Below are 22,019 nucleotides of genomic sequence, written 5' to 3'. Positions count from 1 at the left end.
AGCTCTATTTTCAACTGTTTGAGGAACCTCCATACTGTTTTCCAGAGTGGTTGCACCAGCTTGCATTCCCACCAACAGTGTAGGAGGGTTCCCCTTTCTCCGCATCCCCCCCAACATCTGTCGTTTCCTGACTTGTTAATTTTAGCCATTCTGACTGGTGTGAGGTGGTATCTCATTGAGGTTTTGATTTGGATTTCCCTGATGCTGAGCGATGTTGAGCAATTTTTCATGTGTCTGTTGGCCATTTGAATGTCTTCTTTGGAAAAATGTCTGTTCATATCTTCTGCCCATTTCTTGACTGGATTATTTGTTCTTTGGGTGTTGACTTTGATAAGTTCTTTATAGATTTTGGATACTAGCCCTTTATCTGATATGTCATTTGCAAATATTTTCTCCCAATCTGTCGGTTGTCTTTTGGTTTTGTGGACTGTTTCTTTTGTTGTGCAAAAGCTTTTTATCTTGTTGAAATCCCAATGGTTCATTTTTGCCCTTGCTTCCCTTGCCTTTGGCGATGTTTCTAGGAAGAAGTTGCTGTGGCTGAGGTCAAAGAGGTTGCTGCCTGTGTTCTCCTTTAGGATTTTGATGAACTCCTGTCTCACATTTAGGTCTTTCAACCATTTGGAGTCTATTTCTGTGTGTGGTGTAAGGAAATGGTCCAGTTTCATTCTTCTGCATGTGGCTGTCCAATTTTCCCAACAACATTTGTTGAAGACACTGTCTTTTTTCCATTGGACATTCTTTCCTGCTTTGTCAAAGATGAGTTGACCATAGAGTTGAGGGTCCATTTCTGGGCTCTCTATTCTGTTCCATTGATCTATGTGTCTGTTTTTGTGCCAGCACCATACTGTCTTGATGATGACAGCTTTGTAATAGAGCTGGAAGTCCGGAATTGTGATGCCGCCAGCTTTGCTTTTCTTTTTCAATATTCCTCTGGCTATTCGGGGCCTCTTCTGGTTCCATACAAATTTTAGGATTATTTGTTCCATTTCTTTGAAAAAAGTGGATGGTATTTTGATGGGGATTGCAATGAATGTGTAGATTGCTCTAGGTACCATTGACATCTTCACAATGTTGGTTCTTCCAATCCATGAGCATGGAACATTTTTCCATTACTTTGTGTCTTCTTCAATTTCTTTCATGAGTATTTTATAGTTTTCTGAGTACAGATCCTTTGCCTCTTTGGTTAAATTTATTCCTAGGTATCTAATGGTTTTGGGTGCAATTGTAAATGGGATGAACTCCTTGATTTGTCTCTCTTCTGTCTTGTTGTTGGTGTATAGGAATGCCACTGATTTCTGTGCATTGATTTTATATCCTGCTACTTTACTGAATTCCTGTATGAGTTCTAGCAGTTTTGGGGTGGAGTCTTTTGGGTTTTCCACATACAGTATCATATCATCTGCAAAGAGTGAGAGTTTGACTTCCTCTTTGCTGATTTGGATGCCTTTGATTTCTTTTTGTTGTCTGATTGCTGTGGCCAGGACTTCTAATACTATGTTGAATAGCAGTGGTGATAGTGGACATCCCTGCCGCGTTCCTGACCTTAGGGGAAAAGCTCTCAGCTTTTCCCCATTGAGAATGATATTCACTGTGGGTTTTTCATAGATGGCTTTTATGATATTGAGGTATGTACCCTCTATCCCTATACTCTGAAGAGTTTTGATCAAGAAAGGATGCTGTACTTTGTCAAATGCTTTTTCTGCATCTATTGAGAGGATCATTTGATTCTTGTTCTTTCTTTTGTTAATGTATTGTATCACATTGATTGATTTGTGGATGTTGAACCAGCCTTGCAGCCCAGGGATAAATCCCACTTGGTCATGGTGAATAATCCTTTCAATGTACTGTTGGATCCTATTGGCTAGTATTTTGGTGAGAATTTTTGCATCCATGTTCATCAAGGATATTGGTCTGTAATTCTCCTTTTTGATGGGGTCTTTGTCTGGTTTGGGGATCAAGGTAATGGTGGCCTCATAAAATGAGTTTGGACGTTTTCCTTCCATTTCTATTTTTTGGAACAGTTTCAGGAGAGTAGGTATTAATTCTTCTTTAAATGTCTGATAGAATTCCCCTGGGAAGTCATCTGGCTCTGGGCTTTTGTTTGTTGGGATATTTTTGATGACTGCTTCAATTTCCTTAGTGGTTATAGGTCTGTTCAGGTTTTCTATTTCTTCCTGGTTCAATTTTGTAGTTGATACATCTCTAGGAATGCACCCATTTCTTCCAGGTTATCTAATTTGCTGGCATAGAGTTGCTTATAATATATTCTTTTTGATGGGGATTGTTTGTATTTCTTTGGTGTTGGTTGTGATCTCTCTTCTTTCATTCATGATTTTGTTGATTTGGGTCATTTCTCTTTTCTTTTTGATAAGTCTGGCCAAGGGTTTATCAATCTTGTTAATTCTTTCAAAGAACCAGCTCCTAGTTTCGTTGATCTGTTCTACTGTTCTTTTGGTTTCTATTTCATTGATTTCTGCTCTGATCTTTATTATTTCTCTTCTCCTGCTGGGTTTAGGCTTTATTTGCTGTTCTTTCTCCAGCTCCTTTAGGTGTAGGGTTAGGTTGTGTATCGTGGACCTTTCTTGTTTCTTGAGAAAGCCCTGTATTGCTATATACTTTCCTCTTAGGACTACCTTTGCTTCAAAATCCCAAAGATTTTGAACAGTTGGGTTTTCACTTTCATTTGTTTCCATGAATTTCTTTTTAAGTCTTCTTTAATTTCCTGGTTGACCCATTCATTCTTTAGTAGGATGCTCTTTAGCCTCCATGTATTTCAGTTCTTTCCGACTTTCCTCTTGTGATTGAGTTCTAGTTTCAAAGCATTGTGGTCTGAAAACATGCAGGGAATAATCCCAATCTTGTGGTACCGGTTGAGACCTGATTTGTGACCTAGGATGTGATCAATTCTGGAGAATGTTCCATGGGCACTAGAGAAGAATGTGTATTCCGTTGCTTTGGGATGGAATGTTCTGAATATGTCTGTGAAGTCCATTTGGTCCAGTGTGTCATTTAAAGTCTTTATTTCCTTGTTGATCTTTTGCTTGGATGATCTGTCCATTTCAGTGAGGAGGGTGTTAAAGTCCCCCACTATTATTGTATTGTTGTCAATGTGTTTCTTTGCTTTTGCTATTAATTGCCTTATATAATTGGCTGCTCCCATGTTAGGGGCATAGATATTTACAATTGTTAGATCTTCTTGTTGGATAGACCCTTTAAGTAGGATATAGTGTCCTTCCTCATCTCTTATTACAGTCTTTGTTTTAAAATCTAGTTTGTCTGATATAAGGATTGCCACCCCAGCTTTCTTTTGGTGTCCATTAGCATGGTAAATGGTTTTCCACCCCCTCTCTTTCAATATGGGGTGTCTTTAGGTCTAAAATGAGTCTCTTGCAGACAGCATATTAATGAGTCTTGTTTTTTAATGCAATCTGATAGCCTGTGTCTTTTGATTGGGGCATTTAGCCCATTTACATTCAGGGTAACTATTGAAAGGTATGAATTTAGTGCCATTGTATTGCCTGTAAGGTGACTGCTACTATATATTGTCTCTGTTCCTTTCCGATCTAGGCTCTCTCTTTGCTTAGAGGACCCCTTTCAATATTTCTTGGAGGGCTCGTTTCGTGTTTGCAAATTCCTTTAGTTTTTGTTTGTCCTGGAAGCTTTCTATCTCTCCTTCAATTTTCAGTGAGAGCCTAGCTGGATATAATATTCTTGGCTGCATATTTTTCTCGTTTAGTGCTCTGAAGATATCACGCCAGTCCTTTCTGGCCTGCCAGGTCTCCGTGGATAGGTCTGTTGCCAGTCTAATATTTCTACCATTGTAGGTTACATATCTCTTCTCCCGAGCTGCTTTCAGGATTTTCTCTTTGTCTCTGAGACTCGTAAGTTTTACTATTAGATGTCGGGGTGCTGACCTATTATTATTGATTTTGAGAGGGGTTCTCTGTGCCTCCTGCATTTTGATGCCTATTTCCTTCCTCACATTTGGTAAGTTCTCTGCTATTATTTGCTCCAATATACCTTCTGCCCCTCTCTCTCTTTCTTCTTCTTCTGGGATTCCAATTATTCTAATGTTGTTTCACCTTATCATATCGCTTATCTCTCAAATTCTGCCCTTGTGATCCTGTAGTTGTTTCTCTCTCTTTTTCTCAGCCTCTTTATTTTCCATCATTTGGTCTTCTATATCGCTGATTCTCTCTTCTGCCTCATTTATCCTAGCAGTTAGTGCCCCCATTTTTGATTGCACCTCATTAATAGCCTTTTTGATTTTGACTTGGTTAGATTTTAGTTCTTTTATTTCTCCAGAAAGGGTTTCTCTAATAACTTCCATGCTTTTTTCAAGCCCAGCTAGTATCTTTAAAGTCATGATTCTGAACTCTAGGTCTGACATCGCACTAATGTCCTTATTGAGTAGGTCCCTGGCTGACGGTACTACCTCTTGTTCTTTTTGATGAGGTGATTTTTTTCGTCTTGTCATTTTGTCCAGAGGAGAATAGATGAATGAGAGAACAAAATGCTAACAGGTTAACTACGTCCCCAGCAAATATACTGTATACAAATCAGAAAAGACCTGAAACCAGGGGAAAAGAAAGGGAAAGAAAGAAAAAAGAGAAAAAAAAAGAAAAAGAAAAAGATAAAAACAAACAAAAACAGAACAAAACCAAAAAAAAACAGAATATGATCAAATATGATCAGGCTAGTGCATAGATCAGTGCCACACACTAGATTTTGGGCATATTTTGGTCTGTTAGAAAAAAGTGCCTCCTAAAATTTTAAAGGAAGAAAGACTTATATATGTACAAAATAAGGATTGATACAATGAAGGGATGGAAGATGACTGTAAAGATGAAAATTATAAAAGATTTTATAAGAGGAATTGATAAGATAAGAAGTTGTTTGAGAAAAGAAAGAAGAAGATTTAAAAAAAAAAAAAGGAAAAAAAGGGAGAGACTGTGATCAGGCAGGAGACTAGAACAAAGCCATACACTAGTGATTTAGGGTATATTTTGATCTGTTAGAAGAAACTGTACCTCAAAATTTTAAAGAGAGAACAACTTATATATATATGCCAAAAATAAGGGTAACTACTATGAAGGGATAAAATATGACTCTAAATATGAAAAATAAAAAATGTTTTTTTTAAAAAAAGGGATTGATAAAATGTTGGTTGAAAAAGGGAAAAAGAAAAATTTAAAAAAACAGTTAAAAAAATTAACTTTGAAAAACTAATGAATCATGGTAAAAAAAAAAAGCCATGAATTCTATGTGCAGTATTCCCCTAGCGCTGGAGTTCTCCCGTTCTCCTTGATCTTGGTCTTGGCTGGCTGTTCGTGCTGATCTTCTGGTGGAGGGGCCTGTTGCCGTGGTTCCCAAATGTCTTTGCAAGAGGCAGAATTGCCCCACCCTTGTAAGTCCGGGCTAAGCAAGCTGCTCAGGTTTGCTCTCAGGAGCTTTTATTCCCTGCAAGCTCTCGGCACAACTTTGGAGGACCAGGGTGAAAACGGTGGCCTCCCAATCTCCACTTGGAGGAGCTGAGAACTCAGGGCCCCACTCCTCAGTGCGCCCCCAGGGAAAAGCAGTCACTCCCGTCTCCCTGGTCTCCGGCCGCACTGCGTGCTCACCCGGCCTGTGACCAAGCGTTTCTATCTCTGGCACCCGACCCTGTGTGGAGTCTCCAAACCCAGCAGATCCCTGCGGTGCGCTCCCGCACCACTCCTCCCAGGCGAGGAAGCGGAGTCTCCCCGGATCTGCCGCTTGTTGGGTCCCTGCTGGAGGAGCAGTGGCCCGACTGGGCCGCGGATCACAGTTTATGGCAACCCTGAGCTGAGAGCCCGCGCCTCGGCTCCGTCTCTGCAGCCGGCTTCCCCGCTCCAATATCTGGCAGCTCTGCCTCACTCAGGCACCCCCGGTCTTTCTGTGACCCCGAGGGTCCTGAGACCACACTGTCCCGCGAGGGTTCCACTCCCCGCTTAGCCACTGCAGCGACGTCCCTCCACGGAGCAAACTTCTAAAAGGTCCGATTTTGTGCTCCGCGGCTCTATCACTTGCCAGAAGCGGCCGACGGAGGCCCCCTCCCCCGCCGTCTATCCTCCCGATTATCGCCTCGGATTCACTTCTCTGCACGTCCTACCTTCCAGAAAGTGGTCGCTTCTCTGTTCAGAGTTGTTGCTACTCTCTTCCTCGATCTCCTGTTGAGTTCGTAGGTGTTCAGAATGGTTTGATCCCTATTCAGCTGAATTCCTGAGACCAGACGAAATCCAGGTCTCCTACTCCTCCGCCATCTTGCTCCGCCTCCCCTCTAGGAGCATCCTTAAGCATGTCTAAACACCCCCAAGTCCAGACCCAAGACAGCACTACCCAGAGAAAGGTAAGAATTCCCTCTCCTACTCCTATTGTCCATTTTCCTGTCTGAGGACCCACAACTTCTCCTGACGATGACCCCTGGGAAGGACTACCCCTTTCAGGGAGATGCAAACCCCACCCTAGGATCTTCTCACCAGGAAAGTTGCATGACAAACAAGTATTCACTTTAGGGAAGGGAAGAAGAGAGTAGGTGGGCTCTGTGGAGTGGAGATCCCTTCAGTATAGTATCAAACCCAATAAAGCTCTTTCCTATTAGAAAATTTCTAGACAATTCTCTCAGATGAGAGGGGTTTCCTGGATTCTCATGAAACATTTTTATTCAGATAAGCTAGTTCATGATGAAAAAGAACATGTGGGAGTCTGGGGCTATAAGTGAAGACAGGCTTTGAGAAGCTCACCAGGCAACCAGACCTCCACTAACAAGCTCATTTTGCTATCTTTTCAGTTACATTTGTTCTTCTCCAGCTGTGATTATGAAAGAAGAAGCACTGGGAGGAGAGAAAATACTTCAAGCGCACAGCAAAAGTCAGTGGAGAAAGATGGTAATAAATATATGCTAGGAGATTCATGGAGATTCTTTGATTCCACTAAGAGATTAAAATTCCACAAACTAGGTCAAACTCACTTGCCATAACTTATTCCCTAACCAAAACAGACTAGAAGAATGATAGTAGAATATGGTAATAGCGTTTCTTTCTAAATTCCCAAAAGCTAATGATCTCTTGGGTTTTTTAAAATCAGGATTTGTTTTCATAAAATCAAACAGCACCTCCCACTCTGGATATATTTTTTACTCTAAAAATAACAAATTATTATGCATAAATTACATGCCAAAGAACAAAATGCATCCCAAGACATATATGGTAGCAAGCAGACTATCTTAATAAGTTTATTCTCTGCACCAAAAAAAAGAGAAAAAGCTCTCGGATCCCATTTCATTTTTAGTTCACAATAGGAATTTTTAAATTAGGCAAGTTGGGGGGTTTTCTTTATTCTAATCCTCTTCTGCCCCCTGGTGGCAGCATATTTTATGTAATTTTTCCAGCTTCATTGACGCATAATTGACAAAAATTGCATATATTTAAGATGTACAACGTGATGATTTGATATATATATATATATAGATAGATTGTGAAATGTTTACCACAATTAAGTTAATTAGCACATCTGTTCCCTCACACAGTGGCCTTTTTTGTTTTTTGTTTTGTTTTGTTCTTTGGTGTGGGCAAAGCACTGAAGATTTACTCTCCTAGCAAACTTCAAGTATACAGTGCACTATTATTAACTACAGCCACCAGGCTGTATGTTAGATCCCCAGAACTTATAACTAAAAAGTTGTCCTTTAACCAATATCTCCCCATTTTCCCCACCACCATCCCCTGGTAACCACCATTCTGCTCTCTGGTTCTGTGAGGGTTTTTTTGGTTTTTTTTGGTTTGGGGGTTTTTTTGTTGTTTTTTGTTTGTTTATTTGTTTGTTTGTTTTGCCATTAGGAATATTTGGTTGTTACATTTCTGCCATTAAAGTAACTTTGTCTTTTATACCTAATAAACCTTAAAATCAACTTCATAAACACATTTGACTGTGTGATAAAACTTTATGGTAAAACTTCATGATCATTTTGGAATTTAAGTATTGTGTATTAATTTACAACAGCTTTTCCCAAAATATTTTTCCTGGAAAACTCTCAGAAAGAAATATTCTGAGAAAGGGACATTCATGTGCTTGTGTGAAGGTTTCAAAAGCACAGAATATCATATCCTTCTCTTAGAATTCAAAATATACATTACCATATTAAAGATAAATCCTACAACTATGACACTTTTTGTGACGGCCTAAACTTTGCCATTAAACACTTTTTCCACATTAGACCTGTTGTCATTCTCTATATCACACCTTGGGAGGTGTTAGTATATAGGCATTGTTCCCAACCCCTCTGCTTTCTCCTGAGCATGGCTAAGAATTTCCTTCTTTGTGATTCTCCTTCCTTTGTCACACTTATTATTCCCTATTGTGTCAACTTGAATTCATTTGAATATTTTACATCAGGTTGGCAAGGCCATGCACACTCCATACCTAGAAGTCCCACAGGTTCTCAAAACCAAATCTCGTGACACTACTCAGCTGTCAAAGGGAATGCACGTTGATACATGGCAACCGCTTGGATAATCTTTAAGGGCACAATGCTGAACAGGGAGAAAAACTCAAAAGGTTACATACTATATGATTCCACTTATATAACATTCTTGAGATGAGACTTACAGAGAACAGATAAGTGGTTGCCAGGGATTAAGGAAGGAGAGGAATGGTATGACTATAAAGCTGCAAGAGGGAGTTCCTTTGTGGTGATGAAATGGGTCTGTATTTTGGTTGTAATAGCAGTTATTCAAATTTACAAGTCTTAGTCCAGTCAAGCTGCTCTAACAGAACACCGTAGATTGGGTAGCTTATAAACAACAAGCATTTATTTTTCACAGTTCTACAGGCTTTAAAGTCTAAGATCAAGGTGCCAGCAGTTTTGGTTTCTGGTAAAGGCCTGCTTCCTGGTCTATGCATGGCTATTTTTTCCTCCATAACGTCACATAGCTGACAAGAATAAGGGATCTCTCAGGTCTCTTTGATAAGGGCACTGATCCCATTCATAGGGCCTCGGCCCTCATTACCTAATCACTTCCCAAAGGTCCCACCTCTTAATAATATCACCTTGAGAGTTAGGTTTCAACATATGAATTTTAGGGAGATACATTCAGACCAGAGCAGTATAAAATGTCCTAGAATCATACATAAAGACATATAAGAAAATAAATGCATGTAAAAAGATCATGAAAATGGAGTAAGGTCTGTAGTCCAGCTAATTGTATTGTGTTGATCTATGTCCTTGCTTCGATAGTGCACTATAGTTAAGAGGTCACCATTGGGGAAGCTAGGTGAAGGGCATACAGGACCTCTGTGTAGGATTGTACAACCTGTGAGTCTATAATTACCTCAAAATAAAAAAGTTTTTAAAAATCAAATCCTATGGTTCATGCCAACAAGTTTGCTATACGAATTCTTTTGGATTTTTCTAAATTCCTCTAGATTACAAAAAAAAAAGGGAGTACATTACTGTATAGGAATAATTCGGTAATATGGTGCTATTATGTTTTGCATTGTCAATATTAAAAGATAAAGTGAGGCATATTTTAAAATTTTAAGAGTTTATTTGCACAACAAAGCGATTCAAACTGGGCAGCATCTAATCTAGCAGATAGAAAGGAGCTCAGAAGAGTTGTACAATATGAAAGAATTTTATAGCCAAGAGGGAGCAGGAACAAAGAAATCATAGTAGATTTAAAAAAAAAAAAGTTGGTTATTGCAAGGTTATTTTTCTTTAGGATATGGAAGGGCTCTATCATGAAGATTACCTAACTAGTACTGACCAGGTGGTAATCCCTGACTGGTTTAAGAATTCATTTCTTGGAGTGTCGACACTGTAATTACGTCTCAGTTTGGTGACATGAGGCTTAGCACAAGCAACTCCATTTGGGGACTGTTTTGTTTTTAACAGCAGATCCCTAAGGGTCATAACTATATGTTGTTCTTCTTTGCTGGGAATGGAATGAGATATAATGACCCAAAGTGGAATCTTTGATAAACACACACATACACACACACACGCACGCACTGCCTTCGGCTCAGGTCATGATCCCGGAGTCCCGGGATCGAGTCCCACATCGGGCTCCCTGCTCAGCGGGGAGTCTGCTTCTCCCTCTGACCTTCCCCCCTCTCATGCTCTCTCTCTCTCTCTCTCATTCTCTCTCTCAAATAAATAAATAAATAAATAAATAAATAAATAAATAAAATCTTTAAAAAAAAAAGAAAATATTCATTAGATGCAGAGAAGAGAGCAGATCCATTTATTTAGAGTATATTATAGAGTAAGACCAGGTTTCAGTAGTTTGAAGAATGGATACAAAATTACAAAGTGTAGATAATAAATATAGAGAGTTCTCTCAAGAAGTTTTGGCTGGGACAGGAGAAGAGATAGAGCTGCCAGGGACAGAGGTTTTAATATGTGAGAGCCTCAAGATTTTTAAAAATTCTTCTAATAAGGAGGCATGATTACTATTCTTTCATAGATCTTATTTTAATATATTCAGTATTTTCAGTATAGTCAGTAATAATAACTATGACATTCATTCCTGAAATCAGTTAAAATTAAGACTCGAAAGCTTCTTCCTCCTGCACACCTGCACAAGGACAGCCAGAAATTAGATAATGCAATAACACACAGAGCCACAGTTACTCATCACTTTATAAATTCAGGATAACTTTTTACTCAGCACTTAAAACACATGACTTCAATGTCTATAGTGCTTGGGAATCTGCCAAAACTCTCCAAATCCCCATAACTGAAATTTAGTAAGTCAAATAATGGTTATACCTAGAACTATTCCTTATTTCTCCAACTCCTGCATTGCTTTCTATTCTTTCCCCTCTTTACTTCCTCTATCTCTAGGCCTGTGTCTTTTATTTATTCATGTGGAAAAGTCCTTAACTGGAGGTTCTTCAAATTCTATGATTCAGTTAGACATTTCTGAGTATCTACAGTATCAAAGGTAGTGTCAGATGCTGTGAGAGATAAAGCACGAGTGTGATAATATACTGTTCCTTGTAACTAGTAGCTGGGACATTGATTTATAAGAAAAATAGATATGTATTGTCCACAGTTCCTGGCTCCTGGGCTCCCTAAACCCTTGGAATTTCTTAAGTGTTGAGAGTGAGAGAGGTGTCTTCTGTTATAAGTGCTCTTTAGCACACTGAGCAATGGGGCCTGGTTGGTTGCCCGTGGAGTCAAGCACTGATTGGAGAACTTTCTGAAGGGAAAGCACTGATGGGAACTTTCATTCCCACTCCTACCCCCTACCTGCGGGAGGTGAAGAGGGGGCTGGAGATTGAGTTCAATCACACCAATGGTCAATGACTTAATCAATCATGCCTATGTAATAAAACCTCCATAAAAACCCAAGAGACCGAGGTTCTGAGAGCTGCCAGGTTAGGGAACTCACGTAGGTGCTGGGAGAGTGGCAGGCCCGGGGAGGGCATGGCAGCTCCACGCCCTTTCCCCATATCTGGCCCTATGCATCTCCTCCATCTGGCTGTTCCTGAGTTTTATAATAAACCTTGTCCAATAAACCAGTGCTCTAGTAAGTAAACAGGTTTTCTGAGTTTGGCGAGCCTAACCAATTAATTGAACCCAAGAAGGGGGTTATGGGAGCCTCCAATTTGTAGCCTGTCAGAAACACAGGAAACAGCCAGGGCTTAGACTGGCCACTGGCATCTGAAGGGTGGGGATAGTTTGGTGGGAATGAAGGAATGAAGCGGGAACCCATGCAGTCTGATGCTATTTCTGTCAGAATTGAATTGAGTTCTGGACACCCAGCAACTGTCCCAGAATTGCTTGGTGGTGTGGAGGAACTCCTGACACACATGTTGGAATTGGTGACCAGAACATTTGGTATCTAAACAAATTCATGGAGGTTCTGGAGGAAATCAGGCAATGAATGGACCCAAAAAATAAGTAATATTTTCTTCATTCCCCAAAAAAGTTAATTTTTTGTTGTCTACCATATTGAGTATCTACTATTTGCCAAACTGTATAAATGCTGACAATTAAAAACTAAGGCAGGCATAATCCCTGCCCTTCAAGGAACCTGCTTCTCATTTCTTCTGATACATGGAGTAAAGATGAGGGCAACATGAGAAGTGAGCACAGGACTTTCCGAAGGTACTGAGAAAAATGACACAGAACTGGTTTAAATTTCCCAAGAATGGAGAAAAAAAATCCAGTATGCTTCTTTAAGATAAATGAGAAAAATTAAAACCTTCAAACCATGAGCTTCTACTTGCCCAATTTACCAAATTATCTTCTTCAATATCTGTTAACTAATTCCTAAGAAAACAAAATCTATAACTTGCAGAGAAAAAAGAAAAACTACTAAACCTGGAAAATCAAAGCCTTTAAAAAACAAATACATTGTCCATTCTCACTTGTTTAGAATGCCAGGACCTTTATTGCATAACTTTATTATTGTTTTTGTTTTTGTTTCTGTTCTATATAAGTCTACAGTTCAGACCCTACAAAATGCACCAAGTACATCAGATAGCATTTATCTATAAATATGGCTAAAGAGGTAGATGACAGACACATCAGATATACATAGACAGTCTACGGTATGGGGTACAAAATTCTAAAAGTTAAGGTTTAAAATGTAGTAAGTGAATCAAGACCAGTACCAATAAAAGCAATTAGTTCACAGTGCAGGACAATGTAATTAAATGCTACATTGTGCAGTGCAGTCCCTAAATCAGGAATGGCAAATTCCCAGCTCAAGCGCCACCACCTGGCCCTGCCTCCTCCATGTCGATATTCACAGCTAAGTCTAGGTCTTGTTCCCATGGGATCCAGAAGTGGCCTCAAAATCCCTGTAGAATCCCTCTGGGCAGTCATTTCCCAACGATGTCAGCTGGTATTCATGAGGAAATCTATTGGCCATGACTGCCATAAGGGTTCATAAAGAAGACCGTAAATTCACCTAGAATGGATGGCAATTCCAGCCCTCCCACCTTTGAGTGAAGGCATGGAGGGAGGAATGCCAAGTGCAGAGGGTAAATGTTGGGGGCTTAGCCATCAGCACTTAACCCATGGGACGGAAGGAGGAGCTAGGAAAGCCATCACCATAGTAGAATCCAAACTCAAAGTAAAGCAGTGGGTTAATTCATGCCACAGTATTTATTTAGTTCCTGCTACTCGCCAGGCAGAAGTCCCAGTTTTGCTCTTGAAAAGTTATGGAGGAGGAAAAAAGCTGTAGATTATGGGTTAGGCACTTAACCCCCGCCCCCGGGTCTTAGTAATACTGGGGAACCACATCAGCCTATGACTGCTGTAACCAAGTATCACAAACTGGATGGTTTAAAACAACAGAAATGTATCGTCTCACAGTTCTGGATGCTGGAAGTCTGAAATCCAGGTGTCGGCAGGGCCATGTTCACCGGAAATCCTTCCATGCCCTTCCTAGCTTCTAACAGTTTGCTGGCAACCTTGGGCATTCGTTGGCTTGTGGCTGCATAAATCCAATCTCTGCTTTTGTCATCATATGGCATTCTCCCAGCGTGTCTGTCTTCCCCGGCCATCTTATCTTGTAAGGACACCAGTCATACTAGTACAGGAGGCCTCCCTCCTCTAGGGTGATCTTATCTTACCTAATTACATCTGCTACAATCCTATTTCCAAATAAGGTCACATTAGGAGGTACTGAGGGTTAGGACTTCAACATTCTTTTTTGGGGAACATAATTCAAGCTATAACAAGAACTAAACTAGAAAATCTCTTGATTCTTAACCATTTTTAAGACTCAGTGCAAAAAAAGTGATGGATCCTGTACCATTTCAGAATGTCCACCATTAGTGGGGCACCTGGGTGGCTCAGTTGGTTAAGCGACTGCCTTCAGCTCAGGTCATGATCCTGGAGTCCCAGGATTGAGTCCCACATCGGGCTCCCCACTCAGTGGGGAGTCTGCTTCTCCCTCTGACCCTCTCCCCTCTCATGCTCTCTCTCTCTCAAATAAATAAATAAAATCTTTAAAAAAAAAAAAAGAATGTCCACCATTAGTGATCAGCCTCTGCCAAAACCCCCATAGGGACCATGCAGTCACTGTCTTCTGAAATAAGGAGGTTCTATTTAATTCCTCCCAAAGTTGGGCCAGAATCTACCCACTTGCAACAATTCTGCAATGTGAGCTTGCAGCTGACAGCCTTTCAGATATTTAAATAAAGTGTTGAGTCCACATTGTTTTTCACCAGCTGAGCATCCCCACACCCTATGAGGTTTCATCCCGACACCGTTAGGGCCACTCTGCCCCATATGGACTACAGGTGGTCTGACCTTCTTAGACTGTGACCTTAGTACTGAGCATAACACCCTGAAACGTGCAGGCTACACCAGAACCAATACCTCCCTTATTGAGCAACTGGAGGCATTGGCTCTCTGGTCACTGACTCATACTTTGCTTAACCATCAAGTCTTGTTCGTGTATTCTGCCATCTAATGTCTCCCTCATCCTGAATTCATGCAGTTGTCTGACCTTTTAGATCACCAGGATAACACAAAAGAGAATAAAAGCCAACTACCAGAGTGGAGAATCATCCAAAGGGTTTTCATCACTCCTCCACTCTAGGGACCTGACCCAGTGGCAGAACAGAGGACAGAAAGCTTTGGCTGGCCGCTCACACGACACCAAGAGAAAACTGAAGACAGGAGGGAAGCCTTAGTACTTGCAGACTTCTGAGAGGAGAAGTGGAGAAGGTGGGAGCTTCAGGATCAAGAACAGAGATAAAAGTGGGGGTAGGGGGAGAGGGCTTACAGAAAGCTGGGAGAATCCACCCACTGCTTCCTCTGCTGACAGTGTCCCTAGGGAGGACCCTGCAGAAGTCTAGGGGTGATGTCTCACATGCCTGTGCAGTGTGACTTAGATCAAGGGGCACAATACCCCCATCTCTGAATCTCCTTAATCTGGAGTTATCACTAGTGACCTCAAATAAAATGTAACTTGAACCTTCTTTAAAGTCCATTTGTACATCACCTTAGCAGAAATGAGGGCGCCTGGGTGGCTCAGTCGGTTAAGCGACTGCCTTCAGCTCAGGTCATGATCCTGGAGTCCAGGGATCGAGTCCCACATCAGGCTCCCTGCTCAGCGAGGAGTCTGCTTCTCCCTCTGACCCTCTTCCCTCTCGTGCTCTCTCTCATTCTCTCTTTCTCAAATAAATAAAAATAAAATCTTAAAAAAAAAAAAATGATGACCCAAGCTGTAGCAAGAAGAAGAGAATCCAAAAGCCCCCAAGCCAAGCACCACCTCAAGTCCATTGTGAGAATTAGAGATGACCTCAGACCCAAAGGGACCCACCCAGAGACAACAATCCACGCCCCCATTTTCCTGTGTACACAAACTGCACATTCTATGTAATTTCTACAAGTTGGGTGAGTGCGTCCTCACCTCACATTTTTTATTGGTACATCACTTACCTCTCCACAGACCCCACTCCAACCCCAAAAGCAAAGCATAAGGAGGGAGGTGAAGCAGGTTGGTGGTTGTTCCTTTCACCTCACTCATGTCAAACTCCTGTAACACAATAAACCCACTCTCCGACATCCTGTTTCTCACACTTAAATAGGTGTAGGTAAAGGGGATGTGCTATAGATGTCACTGAAACTAAAATAAAAAGAACACGGATAATAATAGATGGGAATTTTAATTTTTATTGATAAACCAGGATTTCCTACTGAATATATAATACAATACAATTAACAGTAACATAACATTCTAACATTTAAAATTTAAACTTTCAGAATCACTTTGATCAACATATAATGCTTTAATTTTGGGGAAATAATACTTTATTTCAACAGTATTCTCATATGCAGAAGAGATTCTTAAAATAGGGGATTCATGAATAAAATTTTATAAAGCTTCCTGTGTAGAAAATAAATGGACTCTACCAAATCAGCTGTACCCTACTAAAAATCCAAAACAGAAAGCCAGGAAGGACCAAAATAGAGCCATATTCTACTGAAGCTATCAAAGATAAATCATAAAGATCTACAAATGGAACATGGCACTACCCTCTACCACGAATTCAATGCACTGGGCAGAAGAGTGGTAAATCGTCGCCTCATGACAACATGAGATAAAACTATTCTTAAATATGAAGCCACATGTCTATCAATCTCATCCATCCCTATTACAGAGATATGCACATACCAATGTGTGTCCTTTGAAGTGAAAAGCTCAGAAATCATCTACAAAATATCTATTTTCCTGTGTGACAATAACTGAAATGAAAATGACATTTTATGGAATGATACAATGTGGCACTGTGTTTTGATGAGGCAGACGAAAATATACCGGCTAGAAATAGTTTCGAAACAAGCCTACTCTCACTAATGCATACTTCATTAAAAATGTATATTTACTGCTTAGTTTCTGGAAGAAAGTAGGGTAACAGTCCTCTATTCAAAGTAGTGATAAAAATAATTGCACCTCAGATTACTCCCAGTGTAACTTAAGGTATTTCCTATTAATATAAATATCATTTGATAGATGATATGAAATTTTTAAATTCTTAAAAGTGCTATGCTTTATTGGAGTCTGAAAACAAAGGAAAATGAGGAATATACTCTTCTAACAGAAGCCTCTACCAAGAGTAGAATAGGTTCTGAAGTTAACCCAAGAGCAAGTTCACTTAACTAAAGTCTCAGACTTCTGTGCAAGCAAATGATGCCCCCAAGAATCTATAATGGCATCTGGACCCATGGTTTGCCACTCGGCAAACTCAAATAAGTACTGTCTTCACCTTAAGAAACCTTGTCAAGTAGGTATGTACAACGTATTTCTACAGAAATCAGTACTAAGCTTCAAAAGAGCAAATGAGCCAAGAGTAAGGCTGTTACAAAAAACTCCAGATGATAGGCCAGCAGGTTAATAAACTACCTTGTTCTAAAAATGACAAAGAAAAATGATAGCTCCAATTTTCTTTAAATGTCATCGGACAGCCAGAAATGTTGAATTAAATAATTGAATTATATCAAAGATAATTGGTATTATATTGCCAGACTATTTATAACTATATTTTACATAGAGAAATTAGGGCTAAATAATAAGTTTTTAAAAAATAACTATACCCAGGCTCAAAAGGATGGGAGCAGGGAGAACTATGCTATGTACAATTCTGAAAATCCCCATGTATAGAATATGATATTGCATATTTAAAGTAACAAGTTGTTAGGTAATAGATGTATATCTGGATTTCATATTAGCACAACACTCCTCAGATTATACCATACCCAAAAAACTAAACCAAAGATACTATTGTTACAGTGTTTTGAAAAACATAAAGTACAATAGAGCAATACAATTTAAAAAAAAAAAAGCATTTTCGTTAAACGGGCATGTTTTTTTCTGAACTCATAGATACAGCAAACAAATCGTTAGTTGCCTTCATATCTTTTTTAGAATTCTAACCGAATGTAGTAGGCTGGGGAAAGCAAATATGAAAGTGTTGTTCTGTCTTTGAATTGTTTGGCTACTAGTGATCCAGTCTCTGGAACCACTGGCCAGTCAAAACTCCAAGTGGTAGACGCTGGTGTCTTAATGAGGTTCCCACTCATTGAAAGAGAAGGGGAGATTTCAAATTCGTTCATCTCAGGAAATGAAATGGATGGCATTCTAAATGGAAGAATCTCAGCATAAGCAAACTTAAAGGTAAAATGAGCTTTTTAAATACTATTAGTCATAGCATATGCAGAAAAGAAAATAGTCTATACTATTATTACTACTACATGTCTTCCTTTTCCCTTCTGCCTGTGGCTTTTTAATCACCTTTAATGCAACCCCACTGCTCGTAACAAAGCCAGTTCTCCAAGAAAGATATGAGGCTATGAAGGAGGACGAAGACAAGGCATCTCCACAGCCCGTGCACCATGAAGCAGAGCCGACTGACGTTCTCCTCCTCCTCCACTTTTAAGAAGTTTATAATAAAAAGAGATGCATTACAAGAAGAGTTACAACATGACTTGTTAATCTGAAAACCTAAAGTACTTCACAAAAAAGTATTAGAGTTCTAGTTTTTAAATGAGGAAATACGGCCTAAAAAAGATACAAGCTATCTTCCACTGGCCTTTCCATTCTAGTGTTTCCCAATATACTCCACTAGCAGTTCAGTATAAATTATTTACTGAAGAATATAAGGTACCAGTGGTCGGTGTAAGGTTCCCTGGGCGAGGCGGGCGAGGAGGACACCCTTTGCCAACACCCTCCCCCAACTTCATCAGAAAATATTTTCCTAGAAAAAAGTCCTAGGATATAAAGGCTGAAAATACCATCCCTGAAGGCCCAAACGTAACAAATGCTATTTTTCGATCAGACTGTTTCAAAGGTGTAACAGAACTACAAACTTATACCCGCTTAAAAGTAAATACAAGAAGATTATTTATTTGATATTTAACTTCTCCCTCTCCATACCACTCTGAGGATCTATTTTCTACATCTAGGTTTCAAGCTTTAGAACACTGAATGTTGGTAACTCCTGCCTTGGTATCCAAAATACCCAAAAGCAATATATGAACATCCACTGTACTATAATTTCTTAAAATGCACTAAGATATGAAAAAGTTTTAAAATTTAACTTTAAAAGATATTATTTGCATCCCTTATTTTTGATGGATTTATTTTTTTAAACAGTTTAAATACTGTAATGCAGACTTTTTGGAGCTCATGGTAATTAATTTTTCCATGTTCACTCGAGAGAAGTGCAATGGAATTAAGGAGCAAAATTAAACCATTTCTAGATTTTAAGAGATCTTTAGTTTATTTTTGATATATCTAAAATATTTCAATGTATTTAGAAGGAAAAGAAGAAAGGAAGAAGGAAGGAGGAAAAAGAGGGAGGTAGAAGAAAAGGAATTCTTCTTTAAAATTTTCTTAAAACTTTCACCCAGATAAATGAATATTACCCTTCGGAATGCAGGGTAACCATTTATCCAGGTGCTCAAAGTTCAGATATCTTAAAGATTCACACAAGCATTAGATGTCACCAGACAGCTGGCTCTCTGCGCTCAGACATCTGAGTCTAGGAAAGCTTCTACAGGACCCCGGGCAACCCCCTACCATACTTGAGGTCAGCAGTCATGTTTACCTCTCTCGGTCCCTGTCAAGCCCCAGCTTCTTTCCCAGATGACAGGGAGGTCAGCCTGCCGCGTCTTCGACAGGAGCTTTTTGTTGTGCCCTAGTTAATCGTCCCCCATTACCAACAAAGCTGCAACTTCTGGCCTAGGATCTTCTAGTCTAAACCACCCGGGGCACATACTGCCATGCCCTCTGACTCGCATCCCTGAACCAGAGCCAATGTGTGGGGCTGAGGAAGTGAGAGGGAGAGCAGTGCACCCAGGACTCCTCCTTAGGGCAGTTTTCTGTACACTCCTCAAGCTCTGAATCACACATTCCCTATCTCCTTCTCTCCAGAAGAAAAACAGGAAGGGTAAAGGTTGGGGGATGAGATTATAATTGGAGTGGAAAAAAAAACACCACTTCACTTAAAAAAAAAAAAAAATTCACCCCCTACTAAAAAGGAACAAGTGCTATCCAATTACGAAGGATATACTGAGACCACTGGGGGTGAGGCGGGGCAGAGGGCAGGCGTGGGTGGATGGGGGAAGGGAACAGAGCAAGCTTCTCCTTCCGGTTGCTTTCTCCCAGTTCCCAAACATCTGTCTTTAATGCTAAAGCCAACACTGGTGTATAGTAATGCTTAAGAACCTAGGTTCATTTCTTCTAGGAAAAAAAAAAAAAGAATAATCTAAAATAACACATTTATTCTGGGGAAAACAACACCTTCATGAAACACTCCTGAAAGATTTTTAAGAGGGGGGAAATAAAGACGCACGACTGCAAAAGTCTGGATTTTCTGTTCTACACAGAAGTCAGGTGAAGACATCTATGCACCTGTGCATCCTAGGACCTGTTTGTGCACCATCCCCCACAACCCCATAAAAAGAAAAAAAAAATCGTTTTTCAAAAATAGAAGTGATACTTGATCATGAAAACAAGACGTGTGACTTCTGGAAATGTCGATGTTACATGGAGTCCTGAAAAAAGGAATCACAGCCAACCCTGCAAAGGGAACAGCAGCATGACACCGAGCCCCACAGTGACTGGAGCAGGGTAAAGGGAAGCTGTAGCTCCTCTCTCGCAAGGCCCACATCCGCGGACGTCCCCACAGAGGTCGCAAGAGGACAGCTTCACTTCCGAGTTGTAACTCCTCACCGCTTGTCTCCCTGTGCAGAGGCAGACATCAGTTTACACGGATCCCTTGTGGAGAAACATTTACTCCGCCAAACCTTAAGACCGCTTCAGTACATGTCTCAGAGTTTTCCATTCTTCACATAGTTTTTTTTTTTTTCTTTACAAGAAACAACTGAAATGCTCAGGAGGGGCCCACGCGGCTAACCAAATCCACCAGAAGAACAATGCCTCCCCCGCACTGTGCGCCCCCCCCACCCCCGCCTGCAGCCCCTGCCCGCAGTTGGCCAGCGCTGCAACCCCAAGGAGGGGGGAGCAGGGAGCTGGGAGCAGGCCACAGCTGCACACTGCAACCCCAAGCACACTCGGCTCTCTTCCTGGAACAGGAAAGACTTGAAATTGAGGCTTGTTTAAGCTCCTTGACAGTTTATTTTCGAGTATCATTTTCTATGCATTCAAGCAAAGCTCATTAGAACTCCTGAAAAGAGATTTACTGTGGGCTTGATTAAAAACTACAAAAACACAAAGAGAAGCTTGCCTTTGTAATGTGTCTCAATGTTTTAAAATGTTGAGCATATAGCATCTAATTTTACTGTATAAGCTAATATTTTGGGATAAATTTTATAGCATAAGCTAGTATTTTTTAAAAACTATATAAAGTACCTACAGCACTATTGTAAACCTACTATACAACATAAAAGATTTTTATTTTTACAATTTTTAAAAACATGTTCTATTTTCAAATTTCTTCATGATTTTTTAACTTCATTTTATTTTTAAATAGTTTATTATTATATATTCTTTAATCTTAGGATCTTCAAAACCGGGTTGGTAAGGTTTTTATTATTTCTGACCTTTCCTGTATTTTCATTTGAAAATGTCCCCCTCCTAAATAAGTTGCTTGCCACAAAAAAATGTATGTAGACTGAATCTTTGTTTCTTGAATGTTTAAAATATTCTCCATTTGCTGAAAAAACATCAACTGGAGAATTTCGCAACTAGTTTCAATTCCAAAGTTGGATAACTGGGTGCTACCATTGAGTCTCTACCATGTATCCCGTCCTTCCACAGAGAAGAAGGGCCACCCTCAGTGTTTCCCCCAAACCTCCCACAAGAACCTCGGCAAATGCTCTTCCCCAATTCCACCAGGAGGCAGATGAGAGGAACTGGCTTGTTGACTCAGAAGGAGAAAGAACTGGTGTTCTCAACCTTCATCTTCAATGATACTCTATTGAACGCTACTGACAACATGAACAAGTTCATTTTACTTTAAAGTGTAATTATCTCCAACTCCTGAACACATCAAAACATTAACAATTCTCATGCATTCTGATGATTCTGAGCCACCAGGAGTATGCACTCAGAATAAGACTTATTACAATTATGGCGATGATACACTCACAGAACCTCGCTCTGTGACTGAGTGTAGAGTAGTCCTAACTAACTTAGGTGATCTACAAACCAGATCTCTGCTTTCACATCCTAAATTTTTAATATTTTGTAAAGTCAGAAGTGACCAGTAAAATCAAAGAAGCTCAAGTTATTTTCCAAACGGACTATATTTTTCTTGATCTGCTAAAGGAAAAAACTGCTATAATGTATAAATTTTAGCAAGACAACAGACTCCGCCAAACCCATCCCAGCCTTTCACACTGCAAATGAGGCTCATGTCCTCTCCTGAAGAAATCCCATTTTAAAACAAAACAGATGGAAGGGATGGTTGGAACAGACGCAAAACCTTGGATCCTACACATAACTAGACTCAGTTATGTCAGTTTTTCTTTGTAAATTTTGTAATTGTGAATTAAAAACCTAAAACATGAG

At 40.0% G+C, this 22,019-nt stretch overlaps 1 protein-coding gene across 4 annotated transcripts in view; it reads right to left on the bottom strand.

The window, feature by feature from the left end:
* CD109 (CD109 molecule) overlaps nt 1-22,019 on the bottom strand; it is a 171,005-nt gene that overhangs the window by 30,990 nt on the left and 117,996 nt on the right. Inside the window, exons 33-34 of one of the 4 annotated variants that reach the window (XR_012381956.1) lie at nt 19,093-20,230; nt 15,649-17,624 (exon numbers count right to left, since the gene is read on the bottom strand). The exons of 1 other annotated variant lie outside the window; for it this stretch is intronic. Coding sequence is in view for 2 of the 3 variants with exons in the window: in XM_073905227.1 (XP_073761328.1) it covers nt 20,055-20,230 (176 nt within the window). In the remaining variant the exon portion in view is untranslated. Of the gene's footprint in view, nt 1-15,648; nt 20,231-22,019 lie in introns of those variants that run through there. 2 more of the 4 variants (XM_073905227.1, XM_073905228.1) reach the window with 2 other exon arrangements.

The sequence above is a fragment of the Callorhinus ursinus genome, unplaced genomic scaffold (assembly GCF_003265705.2).
Source record: "Callorhinus ursinus isolate GAN/ISIS: 27379988/994484 unplaced genomic scaffold, GSC_fseal_2.0 scaffold22, whole genome shotgun sequence".
NCBI lineage: Eukaryota > Metazoa > Chordata > Mammalia > Carnivora > Otariidae > Callorhinus > Callorhinus ursinus.
The sequence above is the reverse complement of the archived record's forward strand: the minus strand, read 5'-3'. Positions and strand labels throughout refer to the sequence as shown.